The sequence below is a fragment of the Diorhabda sublineata genome, chromosome X, assembly GCF_026230105.1.
Source record: "Diorhabda sublineata isolate icDioSubl1.1 chromosome X, icDioSubl1.1, whole genome shotgun sequence".
NCBI lineage: Eukaryota > Metazoa > Arthropoda > Insecta > Coleoptera > Chrysomelidae > Diorhabda > Diorhabda sublineata.
In genome coordinates this window covers 35,043,682-35,063,113 of record NC_079485.1, presented here as the reverse complement: position 1 = coordinate 35,063,113, position 19,432 = coordinate 35,043,682, and the positions used below count along the sequence as shown (strand labels likewise).

At 30.6% G+C, this 19,432-nt stretch overlaps 2 protein-coding genes across 3 annotated transcripts in view; one reads left to right on the top strand and one right to left on the bottom strand.

The window, feature by feature from the left end:
* Window positions 1–10,245, top strand: part of LOC130451481 (chromodomain-helicase-DNA-binding protein 1) — a 29,039-nt gene extending 18,794 nt beyond the window's left edge. For both annotated transcript variants that reach the window (XM_056790517.1, XM_056790516.1), the window contains exons 7-18: window positions 121–234; window positions 303–467; window positions 633–775; window positions 1,337–1,474; window positions 1,527–2,267; window positions 3,214–3,439; window positions 3,518–3,973; window positions 4,466–5,538; window positions 6,004–6,151; window positions 6,203–6,336; window positions 6,396–6,611; window positions 7,996–10,245. In XM_056790517.1, the coding sequence (XP_056646495.1) occupies window positions 121–234; window positions 303–467; window positions 633–775; window positions 1,337–1,474; window positions 1,527–2,267; window positions 3,214–3,439; window positions 3,518–3,973; window positions 4,466–5,538; window positions 6,004–6,151; window positions 6,203–6,336; window positions 6,396–6,611; window positions 7,996–8,215 (3,774 nt within the window). In that variant the 3' untranslated portion in view covers window positions 8,216–10,245. The remainder of the gene's footprint in view (window positions 1–120; window positions 235–302; window positions 468–632; window positions 776–1,336; window positions 1,475–1,526; window positions 2,268–3,213; window positions 3,440–3,517; window positions 3,974–4,465; window positions 5,539–6,003; window positions 6,152–6,202; window positions 6,337–6,395; window positions 6,612–7,995) is intronic.
* An 874-nt stretch (window positions 10,246–11,119) lies between these two features.
* LOC130451483 (SHC-transforming protein 4) lies at window positions 11,120–19,424 on the bottom strand. Its single transcript, XM_056790519.1, has 7 exons — window positions 18,811–19,424; window positions 18,207–18,277; window positions 13,460–13,694; window positions 12,971–13,131; window positions 12,630–12,901; window positions 12,129–12,361; window positions 11,120–11,355 (listed from the first exon to the last, which is right to left on the bottom strand). Exons 1-7 carry the CDS (start codon window positions 18,928–18,930, stop codon window positions 11,227–11,229), a joined length of 1,221 nt encoding a protein of 406 aa, XP_056646497.1. The 5' UTR covers window positions 18,931–19,424; the 3' UTR covers window positions 11,120–11,226.
* Window positions 19,425–19,432: the final 8 nt, after the last annotated feature.

Here is a 19,432-nt window from a genome sequence, read left to right as displayed (position 1 = left end):
ATCATTGAAATTTGAAAAAACTAATTCATTCAATGGAATGTTTTCATACCATTTTTACATATTTGATTTTTATGTATTTTGTCTAAAACTTTGATTATGTTGTAAATTCTATTTTTTCAGAGTCTGGTGTTGAGGGACTACCAAATACATGGGCTGAACTGGATGATACACTCTTGGACCAAAGATAACTCTGTTATATTAGCCGATGAGATGGGACTTGGTAAAACTATTCAGGTAACAATATTAAGCTAGATACAATTTTGGTTTTTTAGATTTTCTAATGGATATACTTTTTTGTTCAGACAATTTGCTTTCTGTATTATCTCTTTAATACACAACACCTGTACGGACCGTTTTTGTGCGTTGTTCCCCTTTCTACTATGACATCATGGCAGCGAGAGTTCACCCAATGGGCTCCTGATATGAACTTTGTGACATACTTGGGAGATGTACAGTCCAGAGACACTGTAAGTCAATCAATTATTATCATCCTATGAGAAATTTACAATTTTAATAGTACTAGCATCGCCTGTTTACTGAGCAATAAAGATCAATGTTTGTCCCTTGGTCTTAACATATATTTTTTAAACAATGTTATCAATTATATAACCGTCGTTTATTTTTTGTTCTAGATTCGTCAGTATGAATGGTGGTTTGAAGGATCCAAAAGATTGAAATTCAATGCAATTCTCACGACATATGAAATAGTTCTCAAGGATAAGGCGTTTTTGGGTAGTTTAAGTTGGGCTGCTTTATTAGTTGATGAAGCCCATAGGTAATTATTTTTTGATATTATTAATTAAATTAACAATTTTATGTACATTTCATCATGTACAATTGATTTGTGGATATAATATTCACCATTTTAGCAATGTAGATTGTTGTCTAAATTTCACATAAAAACAAATGTTAATTGAAAGGTATATGCCTTTGTTGAAAGGCTTGTAAGTCTATTGCAAATGAGTTTAATTTTATATAACCAGATCATTAACCACAGTTATCAGAAAATTACTCTCCTCACTAATCATTACACTGTTTACCTTTGGCTGTGATAACTTTGTTATCAAAACTTGTCTGAAACCTAATGAGTGGTGGGGCGCTAGTGTGTTAGGAAAAAAATGCCACCAATGATTCCAGAAATTTGAATTGAATAACTTAGCCAAGAAAGAAAAAAGATTTTTAATTTTAAAATCTAGTATTTATTTAGAGGTTTTTCTTGCCTATTGTTTCATATAGAGATTTATTTATCAATATTGGCATTTTGACAAGGAAACTATTGTTTATTTAAATTGAAAGTTGATGTGGGATTTTTTTTTTTAATGTTCCCTTATTACAGATTGAAGAATGATGACTCTTTGTTGTATAAAGCTTTAATGGAATTCGACACAAATCATAGGCTGCTAATTACAGGTACCCCATTACAGAATAGTCTCAAAGAACTATGGGCACTTCTCCATTTCATTATGCCTCAAAAGTAAGTAGTTCAATTTTTAGTTGTGTATTTTTAAGAAAAAAATTGATTTCAGATTTGAGACTTGGGAAGAATTCGAGAAAGAACATGAACATGCATCTACCAAAGGTTATAATAAACTTCACAAACAACTAGAACCATGCATTTTAAGGCGAGTGAAGAAAGATGTAGAAAAATCACTACCAGCAAAGGTGGAACAAATTTTAAGAGTTGAAATGACTTCTATTCAAAAACAATATTACAAATGGATCCTAACAAAAAATTACAATGCTCTGAGGAGAGGTGTAAAAGGATCAACAACAACATTTTTAAATATTGTGATTGAATTGAAAAAATGCTGCAATCATTCATCCCTCATCAAACCACCAGAAACGGAAACGCAGAATGCTCAACAAGATCAACTCCAACAACTACTTAGGGGCTCTGGTAAACTTGTACTTTTAGATAAATTATTGATTAGACTACGAGGTACAGGTCATAGGGTTCTAATATTCTCCCAGATGGTTAGAATGTTGGATATTCTTGCTGAATATTTACAGCTGAGACATTTTCCATTTCAAAGATTGGATGGCGGGATCAAAGGAGAACTAAGAAGGCAAGCTTTGGATCATTTCAATGCAGAAGGGTCACCCGATTTTTGTTTCCTTCTTTCAACTCGTGCTGGTGGGTTGGGTATTAATTTAGCTACTGCTGATACTGTGATAATTTTTGATTCTGATTGGAACCCTCAAAATGATCTTCAAGCACAAGCAAGGGCTCATCGAATTGGACAGAAGAATCAAGTTAATATATATAGGTAATTTATCTGAAATTGATTACCTCACATTATTTACTTCTATATGTATTACATCTAGTTTGGAAAACTCTGAAAGGTATTGTTCAAATTATCAAATATATTTTAATCTCATTGTGTTAACTTTAACTTAATGAGCCTGAAATATATTTAAAATATTGACCCTTGATTTAATAATAGCTAACTTATAGATATTTCATTGATATTATCAGAACAATATCCCTCTCATTTTGACTGTTCATTCAGGTATATTCATATTTGATATGTTCCATTCTAATGCTGTTCCCTGTGTTTTTAATTTTACACCTATTAATTATTATACTCAAAGTAGAACATGAATTTTAGTACTTAAAAATATTGATCTTTTCACACGTAAATACGTTATTGATTAATATATTACCTGATACTAATTAGTTGATATAAATAGTGAATTTTAATTTAGTTTTCTTAATAAATCTACTTGATTTTAGTTTTCTTTTGATATAAAATTAGTTTCAAAAAACAGGTTTTATCAAAATATGACTTCATATTTGCATAATTATATTTCTCAATAGGTTAAAACAGATTTTTATTTTGATATTCTTGTTGTAGGGGATCTATTGATAAATGTCATTATGCAAATTGTCGTATGTCAAGTCATATTTTGATTAAGAACGAAATAGGTGGAAAACTAATTTTCTATCAAAGAAGACCTAAAGTTGAGAAGATTTATCAAGAAAAGCGCATAAAAAGGTCTATGAAGTATAAAAGTTGAAGAAATTTCAATCTAGTGAGTGTGTGTTTATGGTGTTTAGTATCACAATCTACTCATAAAACTATAATTTTACAAAGACTAAAGTTTTCTGTTACTTAGAGGACATTATAGCAGCCCAAATACTTTTCACAACAATAACATTCCATCGTCTCTCGTTAAATCCTTCATTATTTGTGGTGTATATGATGATTTTAGGTTAGTAACTGCAAGATCCGTAGAAGAGGAAATTGTAGAACGTGCAAAGCAAAAGATGGTTCTGGACCATCTTGTAATTCAGAGAATGGATACTACTGGAAGAACTGTTTTGGATAAAAAAGGTTCATCTAATAATAATCCATTCAATAAAGAGGACTTGACTGCAATTTTGAAATTCGGTGCAGAAGAATTGTTTAAAGATGAGGATGAAGACGAAGAACCTATCGTAAGTAACATTTTCATAATATATATCACTAAGAAATTGTTTATGCATCAGATGTGAAGTTTACCTTTGTATTTGCAGTGTGATATTGATGAAATTCTTCGTCGAGCTGAAACTAGAGATGAAGCCCCTTCTATGGTAGGAGATGAACTACTGTCTGCCTTCAAGGTGGCTAGTTTTGCAGCATTCGACGAAGACGCCGAGCCCTCCCCAATCAATAATGTTAATGATGACGAAAGTAAAGACTGGGATGAAATTATACCAGAAAAACTTCGAATTAAAGTTGAAGAAGAAGAAAAGAATAAAGAAATGGAAGATTTATATCTACCACCAAGAAGTAGAAAAACTTTACAACAAATTAACCAATCAGAAAGTGATGGAGAAGAAGGAAAAGGAAAAAGGGGGATTAAAAAAGAAGGAGATGAATCTGCAGGGTCTAGTGGTGCAGAAGATGATTCTGATGAAGAAAGACCTAAAAAACGTGGAAGGCCTCCTGCTAGTACAAGAGAAAAAATTAAGAACTTTACAGATGCTGAGGTATATTATAAATAAAAATTCACTTATCCCATATTTTACTCTTGTTATTTTTTCTCACATGTAACTACCTACATCCGCGATAATAAATATTTTACATTAATCCCTATATTACCTTCAACTTATTTCTTCAAATTTAAAAAGGTAGTTCATTTTTGTCTGATGTGCTGATATTTGGTAGTAATGCCAAAATTAATCCAATATCTGTATAAATATATGCTCCTCGGCTCTTCATTTCTGAACTTAACAAACCCAATAATGTTTATAATATTAGACGTCATTTTTCATTATGTTTGATGGAAGTATGAAACTAATTTATCTAATTTGATTCTCATTTCAGATATGTTCAGTTGACATGCATTCCTATTCCACAGTTTCAAGCCTTTATACTGTATTAACTTATATCTATATTTTCAAAGTTTGTTGTGATGCCTTGTAACAGTTTGTGATTTTCTTAACTCAATTATATATGTTTATACCATACTTTTTTTTTAGATTCGGAGGTTTATTAAAAGCTATAAAAAATTCTCGGCTCCTTTGAAGCGACTAGAGTGTGTGGCATGTGATGCAGAACTACAAGAAAAGCCATTGCAGGAATTGAAAAAATTGGGAGAACTTCTGCATGAAAGATGTCGAGCATTTATGAATGAGCAAGCTAAAGAAAATACAGATTCAAATAGTCAAGAAGAACCCAAAGGCCGCAAGCGAGGTCCATCTTTTAAACTAGGAGGTGTCTCAGTTAATGCTAAAACTATGATGGCATGTGAAGAAGAGCTGGAACCACTTGATGAAGTAATTCCATCAGATCCAGATAAACGGTTAAGGTGGACATTTGACGAAAAAACCAAATCTGCCCATTTTGATGTTGAGTGGGGCATGGAAGAAGACACAAAATTGTTGAAAGGTATTTATCAGTATGGCCTCGGATCATGGGAGCAGATTAAGTTGGATCCTTTGCTAGGAATTGGTGATAAAATATTTCTAAATAATGAAGAGAAAAAACCTCAAGCAAAACATCTTCAATCTAGAGCTGAGTATTTATTGAAAATTATGAAGAAACAGCTAGATTTGAAGAAGGGTGTACAAAAACCAAAAAGACAAAGGAAAAAGGAAACTAAGGTTCTCACTAAAGAATTAATAGAAGGTGAAGAAAGTTCTAATGATGGCTGTTCAGTACCTTCAGCTGCTCCAATATTACAAACATCTCCAATTATAAAAAAGGTGAAGAGAGAACTTAAAAAAGAAGATAAAGAAGATATACTCGACAAAAAAGATAAAAAGAAAGAGCGGAAACGAGAAAAGAAATCTTCTGGACCCATGCACTTTTCAACCAACGAAACAGTTGCATTAAATGTTTTAGGCGATTTAGATCCCACCATTTTTAATGAATGTAAGGAAAAAATGAGACCTGTCAAAAAAGCATTAAAAGCATTGGATAATCCTGATCAGTCATTATCTGAAGCTGAACAAGTGCAACATACTAGAGACTGCCTACTGCAAATTGGGGAACAAATCAATACATGCCTCATGAAGTATAGTGATCCTGAAAAAATAAAGGAATGGAGAAGGTATGCTGAAAATATTTAATATTGTTCCTATAAAAGTCAATATTCTGTTACATACTTTAGTACTTTCATATTAATTTTGAAAAGTTTATAAGCACTAGGAATCAACCGAATTAGTGGAAAATCTGCATTTTATATTACTTACTCATTTGGAGGTAATAGTGTCACATTGTATCAGTATATTGCTAATCTCATAATAGATAAAACAATCTTTTAGAAACTTTCCGTTGCAAATGAAATTCCTTGTATAGCTAAAATCTTGATATACAGTATCAAATCTTAAGACACCCATTTTAGAATTGACCTACATGTAATAAATAAGAATACATATTTGTTACAGTAACTGATTCACACACTTTTTGTCATCATATTTTACTGCTTACATTTTGATTTCGAGAAATTTTTTATGTTTGAAATGGTCTCCTGAACGTTATTATGGTTAATCAAATTTATTTTTATATTTTATAGCAATTTATGGTACTTTGTATCTAAATTTACTGAATATGATGCTAAAAAGTTGTACAAGTTGTATAAAAAAGCATGTAAAAAGACGGAGAAAATAGAGTCGAAGAGAGAATTGAAGAGTGAGAAAAAAGCAGAGCGAAAAGAAAGAGGGGTAAATTAAAACTCACACTTTTTTATTTGAATTTAATTTTATTGTTTATAGGAAGTTGCTACAACTAGTAACGATAAAGTTAAATCGATCAAATTAACTAAGGGTGATAAAGGAGAAATGAAGATTTATAAAAGGAAGCATGAAAGTGATGCCGAAGAAGTACAGAAGAAGAATCATTCTGAGAAGTGAGGATTTATTTAGCTTAATAATTCACTCAATGACGAAATAACACATTTCATTTTAGGAAAGATAAAGAACGAAAGAGGGTTAGAGAAGAAACAAGCGAGGATGATGGTGAATATCGTTTTAACAGACACAGAAAACCATACAGGCACGAACATGCATATGCTGATGAAAGGTGGAATCAACAACGAGAGAGATTTCCTGTTGATCATAACAGGCAGGACTATCATAGGCCACAATTTCATAGAGATCGAGAATACCCGCGTCCTGAGAAAAGGTAAAACCAAATTTCCAAAAAAATGTTAACATTGGAAATCATCAAATTGATTGTGAAATACGAAAAACTATATATTAGTATTTGTACTAAGTTTTGTAACTAGTTCTTTTTCTATCTACAATAATAATTAAGTTTGCTGTGTATTTGTTTTTTTTTAGGATCATTTTATGCTGATTAAATTTCTGTTACTTTGTCATCTGATTTTTATGTTTATTATTAGTCAAGCATTGTAAATTACAAACAGCAGATGTTTAATTTGGAAGCTTTCTATGATACCTGACCGTTACTATCCAAAGTCCATACTGGCCTAAGAGCTAATTATATATTATTAGTTTTTTTTTTCAATGGATCTGATGAATGATCTATTACTACTATTACCCTCCATAAACTATTGTTTGTATGCAGGAAGAAACTCTGCATTTTTTATGTGCATATAAAAAATCTTATATGATATTTTAGATTTATTCCAGGATAATAATCTTTGTCATCAAATGGTTCTGTTAGAAAAATTCGTAATTTGTTCTATTTAAAATTATTTTTAAGGTTTAAATCGAGTACTCTTCTACTTTCTATCAGTATTAAATTAAAATGTTATATGCCCACCTTTAGTACCACAGCTATTAAAAAAAGTTGGTTTGAAATGAATATTCGAAGTACCAGAATAGTTATTGGTTGGTTCTGCTGTGTCTGTTATTTGAATGTAAATGCTCACCATAATACTTGTTGAATCGTGAAGAATGATATATGTATTGGCTATGTAGTGTACATACATAAAAGATTAAAAAAATAATGATATAATCATATATGTATAATTTGCCTGTGCAAAATATTGAATGACTAAAGAGAAAATACATTGTAAAATTGAGAATTTGCATAATGTATTTTTTAATTGAAATTGCACTTATGAAGGAACAATAATATATGGAAATAAATCAGCAATAACATTTTGTGGTACAAACTCAGTTATAATTTCTAATGCCGATTTGTACACAGAGTTGAAAATGTTAATTTGTAAGCAGATTTATAGTTGTACCATCTGCGATTTAACTTAGAGCATTATATATTCTCCAATCTTCTCAGTGAGGGAAACCTTTTCTGATACCTAATCATACGTATCTCTTTGATTTTTTGTTTCTGCAATTATGCTATTTCCAGAGAATATAGAAATTTTATTGATTATATATTTGGTGTAGGAATTGGTAAATATTCTATAAAAAGGAAGATGAATGTTCCACCACATCTCGACGTATATTAGATACCAAAGTAACGTTGTTACACTTCTGTACATATAATTCCATCGTAAGATTTAGCACGATTGTTTAAAATGCAATTTTTTATAATACAATGCTTTCTTGACTTTGTAGTAAAACTTCGGTATTTTCAGATCTCCAGACAAAAATAGTGATTGGAGACAATTTCCTAGAGGTAGAGAAATGATGCCATTAATGGCTGGACAACCGCCTATGAATATGGGATACTATCCAGGTTATTCACAAGGACAAATGTACCCTGGAGACCAACCGTTCCCTAGGGATCGATTTCCGCTTGGAGATTGGCGACCACCTGATCGCAATTATAACAGATATGACAGACGTCAACAATAGTTTACTTGATCAAATAAGAATCATTCTGTTAACTCAAATAATAGTTTTTTCTGTTTCCTACGTTACCTTTGTTTATCAAGTATAAACTTATAATTTTGTTCCATTTTCTGTCTTATATGTAATTAAGATGATAAAAAAACTACTGCTGCACATAAATGTTTTTAAATAATTTATTGTGTAACAAACTTATCGATTGTGTAATATAAAAATACTTTGTCAATTATTATATACCCAAACTTATTGTGGAATATGAATATAGTATTTTTTTAAGTATACACTCGTGATGTTCCGAGAGTAAGAAAAATGTCTTTAAGTATTAATTGAAAAATAAGCAGATTCGGAGGTCTAGATATTTTTGTTACTGTTTCCAAATGAAAAGTGCAATTACTTTGACAACCACCGGTTTAAAATTATATCTTGGAGCCGTTAAAATTCAGGCTGATGGATTTATTTAATAAATAATTTCAAAGCAGATCAATTAGTAATTATAAAATTATTGAAAATTCGACATTACCTCTATCTTACCAAGGTATTTTAAAATACCCGTAACGTTTTCCATAGTAATAAGTAATGGTGATTGTAGACTTCTCCTCGGACTAATTAAAAAAATTCTATATTTGAACCAAAATCAACTTTTGAAGATGGCAATATTTTTTTATTGTACAATTTCAGATGTAGTTTGCTTTTGAATTTGGAGTTGACATGAATTGATCAAATGTGCATGTTGAAATGTACGTTTATGTATTTAGTAGTAACTTTGGGAAGTTATTGAGAGAATTTTTTTATTTGAATGTATTTATTTTAGCTCTTAATTCTTTTTCACTCAATAATTTTTCAAAAGAATGCATTTTCATTACCAAATCTTTTATAATTAATTGTACATTTTTAATTAATCGAGGTGGCCCCCATGTATATTTGAATAATATATTGTAGGCCGTTGTCTCACAATGTAAAAAATAATGTACATACAGATAGATAAATATGTTTTGATATAATTTGTTCATGTTAATTTGAATAAATTCCTAGTTTCCTCTAAAGCCCATTCCTTTTTATTAGTATAATTAATGTACTTTAAACAACTGAAAGGGTCATATGGAAATTTCTATAGGGATGGAGGGTAACAAGGTTAAAAAAAGAACATTCAAGTGACGTCAACGTTTAAATGAAAATAGATATTCCAAATAAAAGCAAAAAAGTAAGGGAAAATCCAAATTGAAAGCAAATTCAGTAAGATATTGAAACTGTAGTTTGACTAGAATTGAAGTCTGTATTTTTTTAAAACGATATTTCTTGAAATAAAGGACCCAAACCATTTGATTGCCATTACAAATACTATGTTATATCGAAAGTGAGAGAGTCAATATCAACGTTAATAAATTTTAATGACCAGTAAGAAGATCTATATTTGATTGAAACCATGAGGTTGGTAGGCTTACGTTAATTGCTCAATGGTAACAAACAAAGACATCTTCCCTATTCTAATTTTATTGTAATTTATTTCAAACGTTTTTCAACTTGTTCATTTTCAGGTATTGCCAAGTGTCGTCAATTCAAGAAGTTAGTTTAATATTTTATGTAAGGGCGCCTCCATGGCAAACGCTATTTTTTAGTGTTGCATGTTAACTAATTATTTTCTTATTCTTATTATTATGTTCACAATTCAACTATATTTAAATTTAGATGTTATTTGTTCTAACCAAATTGATATCCACTGGGGGTCTGAGCCTGAATAAAATACCGGCAACTATAACAGTTCACGGCTTCATTTTTCAAAATAACTCACATTTGACAATCCAGTAACAAACCCGGTGTCAAAATCTAGAACTCATTAAAAATTCAGCAAATACGGCATTTGGCCCAATATTTAGACACAGTGTTTAAGAAAAACCTAGAATACGTTAAGCTGAATATTCGTGTATCCGTTATTCTATTTATTTATCTGTATTGATATTAATATGTCTGTATAGAGAATAGAATTCATCTATATTAGGACGGGCACGCCATCTGTTGGTGCCGGTCATAATTTAAATTAATGGAAACTATAAAAGACAACTGATAGCGCCATCCATTATTGGGTAAATGTCTCTTACTAAACACTTTAGAAAGTTGATATTTTCGTGCCGTGTTAGGTATTCAGTGTTGTGATAATGCTTTAAGTGTGAAATTAACTTAGTTTTATTCGCGAATCTTTACTCGAATGTCACAATACGTTTGCTTATCGCGTAAATCTTTGATTATTAAAATATAATTTTGTGTGCATTCCACTAAGCGTTTACGGCGCTTGAAATACTCTAGGAGGTTACACATAGCGACTACGATCGTTGTGGTCGCGGCGAGAACGTCACTCATAACGACATGACTAACGTTCTCGATGACCCTCGTCAAGAGGTGGGTCGGACTGAGCGTTGAAAGAATTTGCCGAATTTTCAAAACTCATTTGATGCGGTATGGGGTATTATTTGAACCATTTTTGTGACGCAACACCAAATTTTTACAATCGCCGCAGAAGATATGTTGATTTTACTTTAATGTAAATTAGTTAAGCACTCCACTAAAAACTTCAATAATAAATTATAACATAACCTCTTAAAGCTTCCGCTTTATTTTTTCTGTTTTGCCATTTTTTAATATTTATATTAACCATGAAAACGCTTCGGAATCCATTCCACTTGGGTTAACGACTATAACGCTCTAGACGAAGTGGAACGGGAAAGATCGTGGTCGTAAGTGCATAGTGGAATGCACCCATTGTTTTCGTTTTGTCGGCAAAGTTAAGCGTTCATCAGATAACAGAAACGTCAAAAGGAAAAACGCTTATCATAATTATGTAATCTATGCTTTGAACAATGAAAAAAAAATTACAGAGTGAAAAAGCAATATTTTAGTTATCTAAACCTAAAAAACTTTTCTAGTTACAAAAGTTTAATAACTCCAACCAACATTCAATTATATCCCAGAATAAAGTGTACAGAAAATACAAATAATATATATTACACACAATATAAATTAAACTATGAAGCTCGAGGTACTTTATGTCTAAGCACCAACGCACTTTCAGCAGAAATGATAGGTAAAGCATTTTCGCAATGAAATTCTATAAGATGGCAAATACTTTTGAAGATTCTATCCTTTGTTCGAACCTGTAATTGTAAAGAAGAAATAAATAATAATTATAGTCCAGTTCACAGGACTCAAATAAATACAATGATTGTAATTTCTAATTGTATCTCTGGATTATGAAAACAAAATTTTCAGCTTCCTGGATATACATCATAATGAAAATTGAATTACAAAAAGGTTACAATCTGATTCAAAATAAATATTATTCTTGAACTAGTAGAAATTCTCATTTCAATCATTTTTACATGCACCTCAAAGTAAAAATCTTTGTAATCTAACATGTTTCAATTACTAACTGTATACTTATTAGTAGAAGACATAAGGATACGACGAGCAAAATAGGAAAACCAATGTGTTGAAGAGATTGGGCTTGAATGTAGATGTTTTGGGAGAGGGAAAGATATAGGCGCTGCGACGTGAAAGAATAACATTAATCTGTCATTGTCTATAACACGCATGTAACGTAATTGTTCCAGACCCAGCCACCTTCACTTTGAGTTCATGCTGTCTCATGAGGTTGATTCCAATATTTATAATAGTATATTATACATTTTACCTGTTTTCGGAACAATTCATACAGATTAATTAATAAAAGAAAAGGTTTCTATATATGATTAATGTGCACCACGATGATAGGGTGAAATAAATCTAATTACGAAATGGGCTGATAACTAATTATTAGTAAATCAAGTATTTAGAATGGATGTACCTTACACACATTACTATTTTCGTCTTCTAAGTAACAACCATTTCAATATTTATATGTTGTATAATATTGTATTGAAATACTTACTACCCCTTGAGGATCAATTAGAAGCAAATGTTTTTTATTATTGTCTTGCATTCCAGACAAAACGAATTGCCTTTCTAAAGTATTTGTAGATTCTCTAACAAGGAAATCACCATCTTTTTGAAGTAAATTTTCAGCTTCAATACGACTAATTTGTCCATGAAACCATATTTCACTCTCAAGTTGTCCTATGGGATCAACTGTTTTTTCATAAATTGAACTTGGTGTAAATGGTTCTAAAAATTAGAATAAAATTCAATGCAGTATTTTTAAATTATAGGAAATTGTGAATGTGCGTTTTTTATTATTTTATTTAGATTTTAGTAATACATAAATTGGCGTTATTGTAATAACTAAGAAGTATATTTTCAATGACGTCGTTTATTCAGCATGTATAAGTTTACATACAATCTACCAATATATTCAACTGAATAACAAAAATACGGCTTATCTTCGAGTAAACCAGTTTATCAACCCTTATTTTAGACAGTATTTTGAACTCACGCATATCAAATACATCTCTTTCTCGGGTAACCATAACACTGTCATTGACATAATGATGGCATCCCTCTGGAGTCACATCAGCATTTAGATCTATCAAATTTGATGTTTGTACAGGTGGCAACGTTGTAAATGGAGGTACAAGCGATGGCAAAGGAGGAACAGGAGGAGGTTCACATACATCTGGTGGAACTTTGCCTGGAAGATCATTGTAATAGTCTTTATCAGCATCGCCTCCTGTAGATGGCGACAAACGTCCCATGGTAGCACCTAAACTGTATATAATAAATAATGAATAATTTCAATAAATACCAATCCAATTTGTATTTATTTTTTCAACTTACCTCAAAGGTGCTTTGAGGGTAAATTGTTGGAATCGCAATTCAAATGCTTGTCCGATTGTAGATATAACATCTTTAGCTAAGCCTCCAGCACATTCCAACACATAACATGCTCTCATTTCGTCTGTATCTTTGGCTATATAACCTATGAAGTCTAGAGTATCCTTGAAAAAAAAAATTAAATACGTTTTTTGTTATAGTAGAAAGTGTTTTTAGTCACTGGTAGTTTTTGACGCTTCACACTATTACACCTTTAGGGTTCCAGAATTACATGACTTAGTTTGTAAAGAATTAGTATTATCTCTTCTAAATATTTGAGTATTTACATAATTGTGCTATTCTATCTGTCCAATAAATAATAAATTATTTCCCATTCATTATAAAAGGCATTTTATTACAAGTTAAGATTAAATTAGTTTATAATGAATAGCTTATTTTAGAGCATCAATTTGAATAGAAGTTTATACTAATAGAATAAAGTACATAACTTACTGTATCTCCTCCACATGCAAATGAGATTCTTGGCATTTCATGACAGGTTAGTATTTGATTATTTTCTAGTGATGTAAGAGTCAAATAGATACTAGAAACATTCAAGTTGACGAGCGAACCTGTATATCTCAAATCAGGCACTTCAGCTATTGCTTTCAATACTTTTTTGTCCACTATTCGTTTTTTGTCTAGATTCTTAAGTTTTGAGTATTCACAAACTCGATTGATGCATTCTCTGAAAAAAAATTCAAAAGAACTCTTTGTCAACTTTAACAATAAATATGATGTGGCTATAAAATAGTCAAGTATACTTTTTAAGATATTTAAAATAAATTATGAATTTAATAGTCGGATTGTCAATAAAATACCAAAGTGTACTCTTTAGAGCTTTTCGGAAACTACGATCTGAGTCGGATAAATCACCGATCAGCTGAACCCGGAACAAATTTTTAGACAAAAGTCGCATTGGGTAATTATTTACGATAAATAATAAATTAGTCAAACCTCATATATTTGTTAATGTGTATTGATTATAAATGATCAAAATTTTATGTCAGATAATGATACATTGTATAAACTGTACCAAACAAAAATAACGAGCAAATGTAATAACAAGATTGACGTTGACCGTTTGACGTTTCTTGATATATTCTACCCATTGTTATTATTAACCAATATTGATGTGAACACGAATACATATTTCTTCTGTGTATATCTACGTTACGTACTATTGAGTTAGCTTAGGTACACCTTTTGTTACTTTCGTTCAAAATGCCACATCAGTTTTCGACCACAGAATATGCCGACATAATATTTGTTTATGAGTTTTGGAATGATAATAGTAGAGCTGCTGCTAAAGAATATCACAGGAGATTTCCTGATCTTCGAACTCCGAGTCATCCAAAATTTGAGTCAGTTTACAATTATTTGCGAGAAAATAGCACTTTTCCTAGTGGAAGAATAGAACGACATGTAGATGGAGCGTAGGAATATGACATTATTGACGCTGTTACCATGAACTCTAAAATAAGCACTAGAAAACTTACAGAGAACTTACTATTACTCTAGCAAAAGTAAGTAGACTCTTACAAACCAATCATCTGTAACGATATCATATTCAAATGGTTAAGCGCTACATCCTGGATACAACATTTAAATTATTCTAAATGATGTTTATGACAACAGGTGGATAGGACGTTTAGGTCCTATTTCATGACCTTCAAGATTCCCTGATTTCAATCCCGGTGATTACCATATTTGGGGTCGATTGAAGCAACTAGTTTACATAGAGAATATTAATAACTGGCAAAAATTAATTGATGGAGGTATACTATTTTGTAATACTATTAGAAACGATCCCCAGAGTATCCGTAATTCAATGTGGCAATTAACAATTAGGTAACAAAAATATGTAGAGGCTGCTGGGTTCTATTTAGAGAATCTATTAATCATTTAGATTTTATTGTAATTATTGTATTTTTTTCAGTTCTTATGTATGCGTCTTAATTACATAATTTTCGTTTTGTTTTAAAATTGTTGCTCGTTATTGTTATTAGTTACTGTTTTTTGTTGTTAGGTGTTTGTGATTCGATACAGTTTATCATCTTGTTGAAAATACTTGAAATTTATAACATTTGTTTAAATTAATACCTTATTATGTGATATGTCATTTTGGTTGTTCTATGTTTAATAAGATTCGATCGTTAGCTGGTTATTTATATAGTTTGAAAATTACTTATTGCAATAAAAAATATTATACAGGGTGCAATATTCAATACGAATCCTTAAATTGATTTTTCCAAAGCCGATCTTATCTAAGTTTAGCTAATACCATTCGAATGCTTGATAATAGTGTAGACCATCATAAAAAAAATTAAAAATGAGCTGTGTAAACACTATAACCAATTAATGGTTATGATCAATTTCACAAATTACCCTGTAAATGTTGACACTTTTTAGTAGCCACATAATATGCTCCCTGAAGAACTCTACATACGGTAGAAGTTAAGTTCCTCATGATTTTCCCTGTATATACCTTAGAATTAGATAAACATAATTTCCCAATAGGATATTCCAAAAATTGGAATGTGAATGTAAAGGTCCAGGAGTTCCATCAATTTTTACTCCTAAAGAACGAATTGTTCAGGAATTAATTACATCAGCCGATGTAACTAATATACGAATATTAGATTCAAAAGGGATTTTTTTTTATTACAAAATTCGCATCAACCGTATACTGGTTATTAGCGATTCAAAAGGGATCGTTATTAGGTTATCAACATCTAAAAAACGAAAATCAAATAAGTTTATATTATGAATTGGAATCATATAAGAATCAAATTCAATAGTTTTAAAGTAAGAATATTCATAAGATCAGTATCGTTGATGTCTAATTTTTTTAATAGTAATTATTGAATTAGTAATTTCATCAAGGATATAAATGAATCGAAGTGAAGGAATTACAATGAAAACTAAAGAATAATAGTGGTGAAAAAGTTCAACTAATTGACCATCTATTAGGTACCAATGTAAGAATTCATTAAAAAATAATGAAATTAATAATTGTCCTACGAAAATAGTAATAATATCTTAAATTATTAGAACATGGTCATGAAAATAAGATAATTGTTCTATTAAAGGTAGGATCTATCTTGTAATATGAATCTTTTTCAAGTTGAAATTTCTAAGAAAAGTTTATATTAGGGGTTTAAGTTCAATGCACTAATCTGCCATATTAGAAATTAGCAGATAATACTGGAATGAAGTGATAATCACATAAAATGTTAATAAGCTGTCCCAATACCATAAATACTAAATAAAATAAATATATGAGTATACATTCATTTTGAATAATACTTAACAAAATGAATTATGAACCCACATCCTTTCACATTAGAGGTATCTTTGGCATTTTATAAGCGAATCTATGAGTTTCCAAAGAACTGAACTTATCCATCTCCTAACACTCTATTATGTTCTTATTGAGTCCCATCTCCGATATAGCCTTCCTTTCTGATGTACGTGTGGTGCGACTCAATTTGAGCAAATCTTCAAACTATAAAAGAGAGCTGTTAGATATTTACTCGGACTAAACAGCAGGGCTCACTGCAGGGACTTCTTTAAAAGATTAAAAAATCTGACTCTTCATCTTTGAATCCGTTTGTCTAATTCGTAAGCACGCTTCTCCAATTTCAGATCGTTGATCATTGCACGGCTATCCTCTTAAGAACGCGGAACACGATTTTTAACACCTACTCCACGTGCAGAATTAGTTAAGGGCTCAATATTTTACAATGCACAATCACTTGCCAATTGAAATAAAATCAATAACATATTTTCCCTCATTTCGCAATAATTTGAGGGCATATTTACTGGAAAGTTCCTTCTACTCTGTGAACGACTTATATTCTAATAATAATATTTAATTCCGGATATGCTGCATACTGCTTTAGTTTTTGCTATGGACTTATATACTAATTATTACCTATTACTATTACCTATAATTTATTTACTCATTGTGGTTTTATTCTGTATATTGAAAGTTTATTTTATTTGTTTTATCTTTATTTTGTTATTTTTGTTTGTTTTTAAATTTTTACAAGCTTTTGTCTACAGTTTTCACTCTCTTGAATAACGTTACCTATCGGAAACGGCGAATTTCTTGGAGCCCTGCAGAATAGTGCATAAGAGAGACTTGTCAAGTATCTAGTGGTAACGCTGACAGTGCTCGGGACGAGCCATCTAAGAAAGAGGCAGTGTTGAACGTGAGATAGAGGTGTCTGGCGTCATCTCTTGATGAGATGTGAAATTATTAATTTTATGGTTAGAATGTTTGACATTTCACCATCAGTTCAGAGAAATTTGACAGTTATAGCTGAAAACAATGATCAACATTGTTCTAAACAAAAATTTAAGATGAAACAAGTACCTGTATAATGTTGTGGGTGACGACTTGGGATCAGTCTTTATTCAACAGTGATAGAAGTTAATTTGGCAGCAATACAAATGAAAAGTGAAGTATACTCAATAAATTATTTGAGGCCTATATAAACTAGACAGTGGTGTAAAGTTTAAGAAGTTTGAACATTGTTATATAGATAATCATATGGTTACCATCAAGAACACTGTTGACATTAACACGCCCTCTAGCGTATACGTTACTCATTAGGTTGTTTCGAAATTGTAACTCTTACGTTGGTAGATAGGAGCTCTCTTCAAAAAGACTAAGTATGCATAGATAGGTTAAGTAGAACTGGACTTACAGGCGTTTTTTCATAATAAAGTTCCCGCTTCCCCCCACCTCATATTTGAAGAGATAGACTAAAACTTGTGGAATCAAATATATGCTGAATTTCTTGAGGAATACGATAATCATAGTTTAAATATTAAAAATGCATCTTAATTAGGCAAAATTTGTAAATTATTCATTTTATAATTTTTGGTATTTAAGTACGCCCTCTGTAGCACAACTCTGTGAATAATTTCCAGGTTTTCCTCGAGGTCTCTTTTGTTATAAATTTTAAATTTTTTTTTTCCCGAAGCTGTACTATAAATGGTTCCCGAGATATGGCTGAGAGCCTTCGTATTGGGACCCTCGGTATATAAGTACATTTGAAGGCTGTCTCAACTTCTATCAAATGATTGACTCAACAACCCCACACCCAACATGTAACAATATAATAAAGTTTTAAGATAGTATTTATTGCCTTAGTAATCATCTCAACTTTCCAAAACTTCAAACACTTACTTTGCAACACTAGATCTCATCTTGAAATTTAGTTTTTTCATGGAAACTTTCACTTCCAAACATCCAACATACTGAAATATTAAAAAAATATTAAATATTTCTTTTAAACATAATGGTAAGTTAAATTAAATTACATATTTTGAGGTCAAAATTATTTGAATAGTAGAAATAAAGCAAAAGCTGTGCATTCCAAGAAAGAAATATTTCCTAATAATGATGTTACTAATTCTAATATAGGTAATGATGACGATATTGTCAATTAGAATGATTAAGCAAACGTTGAATTCCTTTGCAATGTTGCGGGTTATAATTTCTACTAGTACCTACATTGATTTGGCATTTTTTGATGCTCTTTTGCTCATACATTTTCGAATTTGTAGTGGATAAGCCTAGTCACATTTATGCTAAAGCTCAAGATTTGTGATTAACGAAAGCTCACAACTAAACAATAGCTAATGAATTGGAATTGAAGAATACCAAGCATTAACATAAAAAAATACCTAGATGTTCAACAGACTAATCACATTAATTGAAACGCTACAGTTATTATTTTATTTTATTACAGCTTATTTATTCTGATATTCTAACAAAAAATATAACTTACCTTAACAGCGTAAGTAGCTCCTTCGTTTGCTATCAGTTTGTCAGGGTGAATCCACCCACTTGAGGGTTTAATATTAAATGCAGACATTTTTACGATGTAGTGATTAACGTTATATACCATTCATAGTCAATTCTTTTTAAAAAGATTATGTGTCAACACATTTGATAAGATAGCTTATTCACTGATTCAATTAAAATCATTTCAGGAAGTAAATTAAATAAAAAACAGTTATTTAAATTTGGATCAGCAACTGACACTTTTTTAGTTATTAAAATCATTCACTTCCTTAAAATAGGATAAAATAAATGATCAAGTGAAAAAAATACAAATTCTCTAAAATATTTCAATTCTTTATAATTTCCTTGTTAAGCTTATTTACATGTCATGACACAACACCAAAAAATTCGTATATCCACATCTGATGTACAGAACAGAAAAATATTCCACCAAATATTTGTCATGTGTCATTAGGTTTTAGTCATTTCTTAAATATTATAAATGTGAAATAAATCAAAATACAAATTATGCATAGGTCAATTTTCAATTTAAATCTAGATTAAAACTATTCAAACTTTTAATCGAGTGTATAAAATGGATACATGTAATATAAAAACTTTTAAAT